Source organism: Acanthochromis polyacanthus, chromosome 23 (genome assembly GCF_021347895.1).
Source record: "Acanthochromis polyacanthus isolate Apoly-LR-REF ecotype Palm Island chromosome 23, KAUST_Apoly_ChrSc, whole genome shotgun sequence".
Lineage (NCBI taxonomy): Eukaryota > Metazoa > Chordata > Actinopteri > Pomacentridae > Acanthochromis > Acanthochromis polyacanthus.
The window spans coordinates 6,912,764-6,926,145 of NC_067135.1; the positions used below are offsets into that span (position 1 = coordinate 6,912,764).

At 39.8% G+C, this 13,382-nt stretch overlaps 1 protein-coding gene across 2 annotated transcripts in view; it reads left to right on the forward strand.

The window, feature by feature from the left end:
- dnah2 (dynein, axonemal, heavy chain 2) overlaps positions 1-13,382 on the forward strand; it is a 66,979-nt gene that overhangs the window by 26,950 nt on the left and 26,647 nt on the right. For both annotated transcript variants that reach the window (XM_051943583.1, XM_051943582.1), the window contains exons 42-58: positions 2,239-2,457; positions 3,470-3,587; positions 4,375-4,511; positions 4,913-5,050; positions 5,134-5,292; positions 5,495-5,647; positions 6,831-6,922; positions 7,124-7,319; positions 7,695-7,919; positions 8,147-8,251; positions 8,935-9,123; positions 9,437-9,522; positions 9,703-9,833; positions 10,019-10,168; positions 10,568-10,735; positions 10,968-11,128; positions 12,035-12,174. In XM_051943583.1, coding sequence (XP_051799543.1) covers positions 2,239-2,457; positions 3,470-3,587; positions 4,375-4,511; positions 4,913-5,050; positions 5,134-5,292; positions 5,495-5,647; positions 6,831-6,922; positions 7,124-7,319; positions 7,695-7,919; positions 8,147-8,251; positions 8,935-9,123; positions 9,437-9,522; positions 9,703-9,833; positions 10,019-10,168; positions 10,568-10,735; positions 10,968-11,128; positions 12,035-12,174 — 2,567 coding nt within the window. The remainder of the gene's footprint in view (positions 1-2,238; positions 2,458-3,469; positions 3,588-4,374; positions 4,512-4,912; positions 5,051-5,133; positions 5,293-5,494; positions 5,648-6,830; positions 6,923-7,123; positions 7,320-7,694; positions 7,920-8,146; positions 8,252-8,934; positions 9,124-9,436; positions 9,523-9,702; positions 9,834-10,018; positions 10,169-10,567; positions 10,736-10,967; positions 11,129-12,034; positions 12,175-13,382) is intronic.

The following is a 13,382-nucleotide window of genomic DNA, read 5'->3' on the forward strand; positions in this document are numbered from 1 at the left end:
TAATGCCACTGTGCAGTGACACTTTTTGTGGCACCGCCGCGGTGCCACGGTTAATGCCACTGTTTGGGCAAGATGCCACTGCCGCAGCGGCATTTCCAGTGGCCTCTGGAGATGCCAGCAGAGGTGCCACGGTTAATGTCACTGTTTAGGGCAGGGGTCGGCAAGTAGATGTGGCTTCGGGACAAAATGTTTGTAAACAATCGAACAGCGGGCCAACCTGCGAGGGGGTGCGCTCCGATTCCGCGAGCGGGGGGCGATACCGCGAGCAGCGGAGCTTCTACAGCTGATCGCTGCTGCTTGGGACACACGTCTCAATTCTGATCACAGATGTATTAAAAATGACTCCCAAGACACACACACGTTTTGCACACACTGTTGCTCAGTGAAATCTGGCTAGTACAACCGTGTCCGACCAGTAGCGCAAACGCGGAAATATTCGGATCCATTCGTCTGGTCTCCCGGGTCCAAATTTTGCCTTTTTTTAGTCTTCAGTTAAACTGTAGAATTCCCAAACAACGGTCTTCAGCATCTTGTCTTGTGTTTATGCAACGAAGTGAAGCTTGACATCAGAGTCGGCAGCCACCCGGCCATTCGGGTGGTGTTTACCATAGACTGTATATAAAGTGGACATAGCATCTGGCCAAAATTAATATCCTGATCGTGCGGTAGCGAACGAATATTTGGATATTCGGGTCCAGCCCTAGTATTTACCTCCTAAACTGCGCAGCAAGCGATGTTTTCATTCCGTTCACGCCATTTTGGATATGAAATCTCGTGCTTGCGTGAATTCTTGCAGACTCCGCAAGAGTTGCTATGACACGATCAATCGAACTTTTACATATTTTTCTGCTGGACAGGTCTTCTTACTGATGTTTAGCGATTCGAATTTTTCTACTATCAATCGTTGTGAATCAGATATGCTCGACGAGGGCCTCGATAGGGCATTATCGATGGATTAGTAGACAGTCATTTCACATAGTCATTTTTAAATTTTTGAATGATGAGTTGCCCAGCACATGCGGCACCAGCAGAATTTGTTCATGAGGATGTTGATGATGATGACTTTGATGATGATGATGATGGATATGTGTCTGACGTGGAGCAAGAGGAGGAGGAAAACAATAAAAAGATCAACATATATTCTCTTGAATCCTAAATAAATAAATTATTTCAAAAGATATTGTCTCCTTTGATTATTTTGTTAAATTTTTTGTCGTAAATCGTGCTTTTTTCCGTCCACGCATTGTAGGCCCACCAAAAACCCGGTAGGTCCACCAAACTCTCCAGCTGTGGTGGGCCCCCTGTCCACCAAGACTCCAGACGGTTTCGCATTGACTGTTAATTAATGCATAGAACATAAGGTTTTGGCTCGGAGTGCCTCGAATTCCTTACAGACTGCTATACCAAATAATAAGTAGGACAGAGTCTTTTTTTTTCATTTCTGCTTGACCACTGGCCATGTCCCAGAAGAGAGAGCTTCTGATTGTGTATTTTTATTCTATTAACATAGTTTTTGATCCAGTGTGGCACCTCACATTTTTTTCTTAATTGTTCTGTCAAGTCTGATCTGACAAAGCAAGTATCTTTAAAAGGAATACATAGACAAAGACCCAGCTAAAGTTTGCCTGCTGAGTGTGAGCACATACACGTTAGTTATATATGTCCCATTTATTTGGCAGGGATGTTCTACCAATATTATCTAATGAATTCATCACTATAAGCTGGAAGATTACTAGCCATCTGCTCTGACAGGCTCCACAAGTTACCCATTTTCAACCTAACCTGAAGTGGAGACGCATTTCCTCATTCAACACTTCTTATTCAATTCAGTTCATTTGTTTGTGTCTGTTTATCAGTCCTCTGCCTGTCTGTCACTTTCGCATTTTAGGCAGAATCACTGTATCACTTCCATCAAGATAGAGCAAAAAATTATAGACATTTGTTATCCTGCGTACCTGTCATTATTAGTTTGGTTTGCTTGCCTGGAGCAAAATCTGGTATAGCCTGTGGGTTTGACAGACAACTCAAATTGGGTAAAAACAGATGGAAATGTCGGAAGAATTTTTAGGCTGCCTTTCTGTCTTTGCTTGCATGTACAAGAGAAAACTGAAGGTTAGGTACTGTTCACTAAAGTGAGATGATCTCAGTAGTATGTAGTTGTATGTACATTTTCAGTATCACACAGCGTGCCACCAGGGATTGACCCCCTTTCTATCTTTTGTTGTTATTTCGCCGTAGTTGAAGGAGGTCATTGAGGCAGAACTCCGTCAGAGCGGTTTGCAGGTGACTCCTTTCACCATGACCAAAGTCATCCAACTTTATGAGACCAAAAACTCTCGGCACTCCTCCATGCTGGTGGGTAAGACAGGCAGCGGTAAGAGTGTTACTTGGAGGACTCTGAAGAATGCCCTCACTACCCTGCGCCAAAAGGGAGTGGATGAGTTTCAGCTGGTCCAGGTTGGTATGGACAAAAATGAAAACACTGTTTATGTGGCAAATACTCCTGCTTTAAACAAAAGAAATGTTTATGTGTAAAATGTACTTACCAAAAATGTCTTTTTAGTTTCTGAGCAGTTTAACTACTTCTTTATTTGCTATCCATAGAGGACTTAAATATGTAGATACACTTACCAACAAATACAAAACATTGCAGCTATTTTACTGCTGTGTTGTTGTTGTTTTTTTTACTGTACTTGCTTCTTTAAATTTGCACTCAGACATAGATTAAGTGTCTGGTTTGGTGAATATGTTTACATTTATTACAAAACTGCTTACAGTAGAGATCTAGCAGCAAGTGTAACCAGAGTGGCATTGCACACCCTAATAAGTAAAATCTGTTCACTTCTCAGGGTGTTTCTGTCACTGTTCAAAGTGTAGATTTTATATAAAGATGTGTGCACCAAATTGCCTTGTTGACTCCAGATCAGGCGTCTTAATCCAGTCAGTCACACCCACAAACATACCTCTTTTTAGAGTCTAATATCTACTCAACTGTGGAATTATTTTCAACATGGCCATCAAAACACTCATCAGAAGGATTGAACTGACATGATTTGGAAATGTTGAGTCTACTGGAGCCTGTATCTACGTTGATTTCAGTGTCAATCTGAGGTTGCCTGGGTTCATGCACTAAAAGTAGTCAAAAAGTTGTGAAACTCATGTTGTACCAATGTTTCTACAGTTATTTTATGCATTTGTGAACCCTCATCAGAGCTCTAAAAAAATTATATATTCAGAATCAGAACAAAATTCACACGGCCAAATAAAGTCCCTTTTGAATCACAGATCTAACCTCTAAAACTAACCTCTGTTTTTCAGTTTACATAGTCAGACATTTTTCCGTTAACAATCATGCATAAAAATGGCTGGAATGTTGTTCATCAGTGTTGGTGTTTGTAAATGACAGTCTATAACGATGATGTGCCACTGCCATGCCTTTGTTTCCCTTCTTTGTCCCTGTGCACAACAGGAGTATCCTCTAAATCCCAAGGCAATGAGTCTGGGAGAGCTTTACGGAGAAAATGACCTCTCTACTAATGAGTGGAGTGATGGAGTTCTGTCTTCCCTCATGAGAGCAGCATGCGCAGGTGCTAAGATGAAAAACACACACTGATGTTCCGACTGCATTGTAAAAACATACTGGGGAAAGAATTCTTTCTTTGCCTGCAACCCATTCGCACAATGTGAAAAAGAGGGTTTTTTTTTACAAGTCTTATCTGATTTGTTTGGTAACCTATATGATATCCGTTGTTGGAGGCAATGCATGTAAAATTGTCAAAGATATCTCCTTTGTTTCAGAAGGCATACTGCCACTGTGGAAGTCAATTTATCTACGTTGCTAGCTGTGAATATATCCATTTTACCTGGGGTTCACTGAATTACAAACGGATCTGGAGTTTCATTTATCAGGATGCACTAGGCCCACAGGCGTCTGTTTGTCATCATTGTAATTGTTATAAAATATGACTAAACACACAAAAAGCCCAGGCAGAAATGAGAGATATTAGGTTGCTTCGTTCTTTTTTTTTTTTACTAGCGATTTGGGAAGCTGTTGACACTTTTGCGAAAATAGTTCATAGATCTTGCACACAAAGCTGTGTGATTTACTAAGTATTATATTGCCAGGTAATACAAACACGGACGCAAAATAGATATAGAATTGAGGATTTTTTTTTATAAGTTTTAAAAGCAGAAGTCTAAAAGTAGAAATACAGTAATTTCTTTTTTTATATAAAAGGTGAACTGGTAAGGGTACACAGACAAATGATTCCTGCTGTCTTGAAATTGTTAGCACAACAAATATTACACTGAACCGACGTCTGCATGCCACATGACTTTGTCTGTCACACACTGCATCTCTTCTCCAAACTTCAGATGAGAAACCAGATGAGAAGTGGATCGTGTTTGACGGTCCTGTTGACATGCTGTGGATAGAGAGCATGAACTCAGTTATGGATGACAACAAGGTGCTCACACTCATAAATGGAGAGAGAATCTCCATGCCGGAGCAGGTGAGAAAGAATAGAAAGCTAGACTGTAGTCCGTTTTTCACAGCAGACATTTTCTGACTTTTCATAATAGGAACAACACTGTTGTCAAAAGTAACATTTATGATTTCTCTGTTCTATTAAAGTGCCTCAGTCAGCCTTCAAACAGTTTGCAAATAGAAAGCAGTGGATATCCTTTTGTCCTGCGGCATCTGAAAAGCAAAAAAACTTGACTGTTTTAGATTCTATCTAATAAATCCAACATATTAAAAGTGCATAGACAGGATAAGATTAATAGGCTAAAATTGAGAGGTTGTATTCGAGAGGTTTGATCCTTTTCGTTAACATGCTGCCATGTCCCCTCTTGACAGACTGAGAGTAAGTATGAATGTGCATTATCAATAGTATGCATTCTTTTGTTATAGGTGTCTGTTCTGTTCGAAGTTGAGAACCTTGCAGTGGCCTCTCCAGCTACAGTGAGTCGCTGTGGAATGGTCTACAATGATTATACCGATCTGGGATGGAGGCCTTTTGTTCAGTCTTGGCTGGACAAGCGACACAAAGTATGATGGCATTTTGAAGGAAGAGATTGTGGAACATAAGTAAACTGTTAGGAACAATTTTAATTTTCTTATGTTCTCTGCAGGCCGAAGTGGAGCATTTGAAGGGTCTTTTTGAGAAATACATAGAGAGCACAATGACCTTTAAGAGGAACAACTGTAAGGAGCTGATCCCAATCACTGAACTCAACGGCGTCATCTCTCTCTGCCGCCTCTATGACTCCCTGGCTACATCCAGCAATGGGGTATGACAAGTACAGTGAAAGGTCTAATCTGTCTAAGTTGCTGAAATAGTTATTGTTAATGGCATTTTGGTATAACTGATTTCAGACTTGTGGTTGAAATTTTGCCTCCTTAGTCTAGTACCCAAGTCCCAAAACAGATATGATACATTGAGAAGCATTTACATTGTGTATAGTTTGATTTTCATTTTGCCTCTTTATTCAGGTGGATACGTCAGACAAAGAAAACTTAGGTAAGATGGTGGAACTCTGGTTCATCTTCAGCCTCGTCTGGTCCATCTGTGCATCTGTTGATGAAGATGGACGCAAAAAGATGGACAACTTCCTACGGGAGACAGAGGGCACCTTCCCTGGCAAGGTCCTCTGGAGAGCATATTTGTTTACACACTAAGACATACGAAGTCTGTGACTGACATTCTCTTCCCTCATTAACTTGAATCCTTAACCAGTCTTAAGTCAACTTTGGGTTACACCTGAACTGTTTTTGCAAAATGAAGAACGGAAATAGTCATGGAGGGCTACCAGAGCTATTTATGTTTGAGTAGCTTTAGCATCTTTTCAGGCTATTCTAAATATACAAGAATACAAAGGTAGGGAAGACTGGCATTGAAAAAGAGAGAATCATATAACCATGTTCCATGAATCCCCAACAACTGATAGAGATCATGTCGTCACCGCTTGGTTGGGTTACACAGGTGACCTGTTAGCATTATGCCTTGATCTCCTGGTCCAAGTGATGCATATTCAGGTATTACCTACTTTCTCTGGCCATCAGGAATAAATAAATAGAATTAATTAGGGAGGCATGATTTAGAATTTTTTTCTTATATCTGACCTTATTTTGGCTGATTACCAATGTTGATATATGCACATAATTTTTCTGTTTAATTGCATAGAACATGAGGTCTCTGTTGTAGTAGATTTAACATATTACTATGCCTGTTTTTATCATGTTGGCCTGCCGGCAGATGCAGACATAGATTATAGTGCATTTTAAAAGTTTATGTTCACTAAGCAAAATGGAAGCCACTTCAAAATACTTGTAAAATGTGAAATATTTATTTTTATCTAGCATTTTTAAAGAGAACAGTTAACTTTTTGCCCAACAGGTGTCATCTGTCTGTCAACGTTCATTTAGGGCTGATGCCAAGCCTTTAACTAGTGTAACTGATTCTGATGATGATGCAGATTTCATACACATCCCTGAAATTAAATGCAGAAGTTGATATTGCACATATTGGTTGACATGAAGACATCTTGAGTGTTTAAAAAATTAAAGTTTTAAGAATCCCTTTTTATGCCAAATCATACCCAAAGACAAACACAGTGTCTTTCTGCAACCAGTATACTCACTATAAAGCAATAAAAACATGATTGATGGATTGTTTTAGACCTGTATGGCTGGTTGAATTCATGTAAGCATTTGAAGCACACCACAGGGATGATGCTAGTACTTTATTGACACTTTCCACCACCAAGCTGAGTACATCTGCACTAACAGGCAGCAACATTCTCTGAGATTTTTCTATGAACTCTTTCAGGACACGGTTTATGAGTACTATGTGGATGAAAAAAAGAAAACCTGGGCTCCTTTTGAAGACAAACTTCCAAAAGGCTGGCGCTATAAGGCTTCGTAAGTAACCAGGTGTTTTTATGTGCCCGGCTTCAGTTGCTTGATGCGTATATATTTGTGAGTGTGGAATTTTTACCTAGTTCTGTTGTGCTTTGAGTCATTTCACTTTGCTTTTATTACCGAGTGTGTGCCAGAAATATTTAGGTGTGAGCTATATCTAGTACCTGTAGTTATCTACATCTCTCCCTCTTTTCTTCACAGTGCTCCATTCTATAAGATTATGGTTCCAACAGTGGACACAGTTCGCTACAACTTGCTGGTCAAGGCTCTGGTGTTGAATCAGTACCCAGTGCTCCTTACTGGGCCGGTGGGAACCGGCAAAACCTCAGTGGCACAGAGTGTCCTGCAGGACTTGGATGAGAAATGGACTTCACTCACTATCAATATGTCCTCACAGGTTGGTGCCTTCCATGTTGTGTGCATTTGTGCATGCCAGACGTGCATTCCTGTTCTCCTATCCTTGCAAAAACTGCTTGCCTCAAGAAATGGAAACATTGGACAAGACAGTTTTAATCAATCAATTACAGTTTTAATCAGCAGAGGTGTTGAGTTGTTTAATGTGGTCTTTTACCATTTATTAGTCCCTTTTTGCATGTGAGCTCCCTCTTGTCTTTCCACAATGGTCATAACTAGAATAGGATTGGTTGAATAATTATTTCTAACTTTATTACTGAATTGTACATGGTGTTTAAAAAGACGTCTGCTCCTGAAGGAACATACGTAACATTTCATCTTTATTTTTGTGTCTTTCAATGTCTCCACCACTGTCCAGACCAGCTCTAGTAACATCCAGGCCATCATAGAGAGCCGAGTAGAGAAGAGAACCAAAGGAGTGTTTGTGCCGGCAGGTGGGAAGCGCCTGTTGTGCTTTGTGGATGACTTCAACATGCCAGCTCATGACCTCTTTGGCTCTCAGCCACCGCTGGAGCTGCTACGCCTCTGGATGGACTATGGCTTCTGGTATGACCGCCAGAACCAGAACCTAAAATTGATCAAGGTGAGAGAGAAATTTTTGATGAATGAATGAGTGAAGTCTATGTTAAAATATGTCAGATTAACATATTACAATTTTTCTGTGTCTTCTCCTTCTTCACTACTAGAATGCATGAATATGTGAAAAGTGTTTTTCTGGTGGGGGTAGGGTTTGTTTGTCCCCCACCCACCCATAGAAGTGTGTTACTAAGAGGCCTTTAAGCTGCAGTATTCTGTGTGTATGTGTGTTAGGACATGTTCTTGCTGGCATCCATGGGGCCCCCTGGTGGAGGGAGGACTCACATCTCCTCCCGCTTGCAGAGTGGATTTAACCTCATCAATGTGACCTTTCCTAATGTAAGTCCTGCTTAATATATCTCCTCTTCTTTTCTGTCTATCTCCGGTCCTCATTTCAAATACGTAAGATATGAGTAATACCTTAGATTTTTAAAATGTGTAATTAGATTTTTTTTTTTGTTTAACTAAAAGAGACACTTTACATGAATCCATTGTATTCTGCTTTATTCTCATTTCTGTTACTTCAGTGCCCCAACCCCACCTTCAAGTTTACCCTGTCCTTGTTGTTAGCCTTGTTTCGTTGCATTTGGCACATCTGTACTTACGCCTTGCTCAGCCATCTCTCAGTCAATTTTCAGTATTTTTCAATTGTATTCTCTGGCTCTGTCCTGTCACAGTTCAGGTTTTCAGCATTTGTTTTTGTGTTTGTTTTTTTTTCGCTCCCTCCACTTGTCTTTCCACCCTGCTTTCTGTTGCTGCAAAAAACAAAAAATAATTTTGGTTTTGAAAATGGCTGGAACCAGATTGCATTGTGGATGCAAACACTTGAAGTTTGAATTGCTTTGCCTTTTGTACGGACAACGTGCACAGCATGAAAAGAAATCTTTACATCTCAAAGAAAATTGCTCTTCTGTTTTTCTTTCTCTTGACCTCTTTGAAGCCTTTCTATGCTATTGACCTGACTGAGGATAGTGTTTACAGGATGCGCCAAACTTGAACAAAGCTGTCCCATCTGCGTGCAGGAGTCCCAGATGAAGTGCATCTTTGGTACCATGATCAAACAAAAGCTGCAGATGTTCGAGGAGGAGCTGAAGCCCATTGGAGAGGTTCTGACTCAGGCCACTTTGGAACTGTATGATGCTGTCGCTGCTTGTTTTCTTCCCACTCCAACTAAGACACACTACCTCTTCAATGTCAGGGATATCTCCAAGGTACAATATATATGAAAACATCTGGATTGAGACGATGATTCCAAAGCATGTTCCTGCTGAACGTAGACTGCACACCTGTACACCACCCAAAATGTTTTTTAATAAAAATACTAACCAGTGAAACCTCACTGGATAGTTCAGGATAACCAATGTATACCTATGTAACACACTTATTTGCTTGAGTTAAACTGAAGGCTTATTTATCTGAACCTGTTTAGGTACAGTTGCCTTGAGGCTATTTAGAATTTTAATGAACATGTAAAACATGCACAAATGACAGTGTTAGATCATTTGTGTCTTATTTGTCCTGTAGGTGTTTCAGGGCCTGCTCAGAGCTGACCCAGACTTCCATTACACCACAAACAGTCTCACTAGACTGTGGATTCATGAGTGCTTTAGGTAAACAGAGATGCTTCTGTAATCAAATCTCTGTCAGCTGGCTTCTTTACTGAGCTCTAGCTTTGTTATTGAAGCTTAAATGGCTTTCTAATTTGCTTTACATGAGCCAAAATGCACATGTGCTTTTGTCATTTATATTGTACTTAAGCTGTGGATAATACCATGTTCTGTTCATTTCAGGGTCTTTTCAGATCGACTTGTAAATCGCAGTGACGTGGATACCTTTGTTGCTTTGTTGGGGGAAAAACTGGGTTCAATCTTTGACCTCACATTCCACAGCATCTGCCCTAATAAGCAACCACCTATATTTGGTTCGTGCATTGCCGTACACACTCATGCATGCACACAGCGTGTCTTTGTCACACCAAAGTGTGTAAAATAATCTCACAGATAAAGTTTTAGATTGGTAACTGACTGTGGTATGAGCATTACACCATTATCAGTCCAGAAGGTATGTATATGTTTATGTGTCTTGATTTCTTTGTGTGTGGATTAGGTGATTTCATGAATGAATATTCTGTCTATGAGGACCTAAGGGACATAAAGGGTCTCAAGAAGTTCATGGAAACACAGCTGGAGGACTACAACCGCACACCTGGCGTGGTGCCCATGAGCCTGGTGCTCTTCCGAGATGCCATCGAACACAGTATGCCTGAAAACACAGCATGTGCATCCACCCACACTCTTGTGCACATATTTAAAGGAGCAATGTGTTCATGGAGTTGTCCCAGTGATGATTATTTCACTTTTAATTCACTGTCACATTTCCAGTGGGTCTGATGTTTACGGACAATAAGTTGACTGTGCTTTTAATGGATTTGGCTAAGGTGTATGCAAACTTTAGACTTGAACTGCAAATTTCACAACATTGATTTTGTCACGCAAACAATAATGTTCGAGGAACACAATATGAAGACAATTTATATGAATATTTGTGTGAAGATGTGTTAATTAGACAGGCCACATACAGTGTAGCTGTTGGAATAATTAACAAATTTGAGATGAAGTTCATCATGTGTGTGATATTTGTGTTTTCCCACCGCAGTAACCCGTGTTAAACGGGTCATCAGTCAGCTCAGGGGCAACATGCTGCTGGTTGGTGTTGGGGGTTCAGGTCGACAGAGCCTGTGCAAGATAGCCGCCTACATCTGTGAGTACAAGGTGTTTCAGGTGGAAGTCACCAGGCAATACCGCAAACAGGAGTTCAGAGAAGGTAAGATCAAACACACAAGCATTACATTTACTGATATTTGATGGAAAAGTGTGAGTTTGTCCAGCACCTTCTGCGCTGGAATAGCTTGTTTGTCTGGAAATTAAACCATATATTGGCTAATTTCCCTGAAATTGGTTCTTGATCTATTCCCTTTGTTTGATGAATCTTTCATCCCTTTGTCAGTCAGCTACAGCATGTTCACAGTCAGTGAGTTTTCTGTATTTGCTTTCAGACATCAAGAAGCTGTACCGTTTGACTGGAGTGGACAACAAGCCCACAGTGTTCCTTTTTAATGACACCCAGATCGTCGAAGAGTCCTTCCTAGAAGACATCAGTAACATCATGTGCTCTGGAGAGGTGCCTAACCTCTATAAGCAGGATGAGTTTGTTGAGGTCTATATTTTCTTCAAAACTTGTTGAACTCGAACGTACACCTCTCTGTCCTGTCTGTTTTCATGCATTTTTGCATGCTTGCAAATTTGTTAAAGCCAACGGGAAACAAAAATAGTTTAAATTCTAACCAAAGGGCAGTTGAAAGTCAATTTAAACCTAAGTCTATGATAATTATTTCATCAGTCTCTGACACTGGCTTGCTGAGATTTTGGCTACTCTTCCCTGCAAAATTTTGACAGCCGCAAGAGTCTTTCATGTAATACTCTTTTCAGTTACTCATACTGATGGAAATGGAATTCAAATCTGAGCTTTGACAAGGTCATCCCATAAATCTGCATTTCCTCTTTTTTGAGCCATTGCTCTGCGAATTTGCTCTTGTGCTGAGGATCCGTAAACTGAAAATCCACTTCTGATTCAACTTTCTGACAAATGGCATCACAATATCAGTTCGTTCATGCTACAATAGTTATTTAACATTTTTGCCACTAGTAGACGATTTTTCTTACAGTGATTTATTTGAATTTTTTAAAGATCTTTTTCGAACTTTTTCCTGACTCATGGACATCCACAATCTTTTAGGCCTTAGCTTTTTAGGTCTCGTCATGATGTTACACACTTTCTAATTGTTGAGCTCTATGGAAGTCGGAATCATCTGCACATCATTTGAACCCCTAAATCTAATTATGGATTTAAAGGTGTGACCATTTTTTTTTCCATCTGGCTGCTCCATTTTTTGTTTCTTTGTTAGTTTTTTTAAAAATGTATTTCAATTATTAAAATTTCCCACAAAATATTAGGTTTATACCACCGATGTGTGACAGTCAAGTGTTTGCTTCAAATATGTTGAAAAGTCAAAAAGTTCCATCAGATATTCTTATTTTTTATCTTTTATTTGTTTCCCTGTAGATATGCAATGCTCTGTCAGAGTCGGCCAGGAAAGACGAGGTGGTGGAGACACCTGAGTCGTTGTTCAGCTACCTGACTGAGCGAGTCAGGAACAACCTGCACATAGTTCTCTGTATGAGCCCAGTGGGAGAAGCCTTCAGGTAGATTCCATGTACTGTTATATATCTTGCTTGACAATACGTTCCTACTTTCTATTTTCTCTCCTGTTCTTGAGAATCCTGGTCTCTCTTGTTTTTGATACACATGTTGATGAAAATTAGCAAAGTGTGAATAGAATTTGCCCCTTGCAGGCTGAAGACCTGAATAACTTTAGCAACTTTGCTCCTGCAGCTCCAGATACATTGCAGCCCTAACAGCAATAACATTCTAAAAGGAATTCTCTTATCATTTTAGTGGCATTGTATTTAGCCCACATATAAATACTAGCATATACAGTAGTGTCCTTAGAGCATCAATTGTCCAGTCTGTTTTTCTGAAGATTTTTGTGCAGTCTAGTACAAACTGATAATAAAGTTTCAAAATAAAGCACTGTAGGGAGGAAGGGTCCAGGTGGCAGTGAATCCCATTTGACATTCAGGCCTTCCCTTTTATGTATTTTTCTGTACCAGGCTGTTTTTTTTATCCATGCCAGCTGACACAACTAAAGCACCTCTGTGTTCCTCGTGTAATCAAAGACACAATGTCTGCTTCTCTTTGAAATTAAATTTTAATCATGGAGGGTTTGTGAATAATGACTTTAAATTATATGGTTGGTCTTGTACAGCATGACTATTCCCTGCAGTGCATCTTTATAGATCATCAAGGTTCTAGTGGGAACAGTGAGCTGTGAGTCATCTTGAGCAGAGAAGGTTTAGTTACTTGAATAATTGTGCAGCAAGGACCTGAGGCTTGCTGTAATTCTACGAACGTTTGTGTCTTATTGCCTAAAGCCTGCCAGTGATATTTACATGTTCATTTCATACTAATATGGCAAGACAGCATTCACAGCTTTTCTAAGAATGATGAAACATTTTAATTTTAAGATGGTCCTTAACACATTTTAAAAAAATAAAAAAGATTTCCATATTTAGTACATTTTTTTATCACTAAAGTGGAACAATTTTTTTTTTTTTTAAAACCAACAGCAGCTTTGCAGTCGCATATATGGGCACATTTAAGTGTCCATGCCCTGAAAATGTAACTCTGTGGAACGTGTCTTTTCAACAGAGAGATTACAAAGATTTTAAAGGCTTATGTCAATGTTTTCTCTTTACCATCTTCCAAACATGTTTTCAACCATTTACAGACACTGTGTTCACAGGGCTCTAACGGGTATCTGCTAATTACATCAGAATAAAATCCATAAATT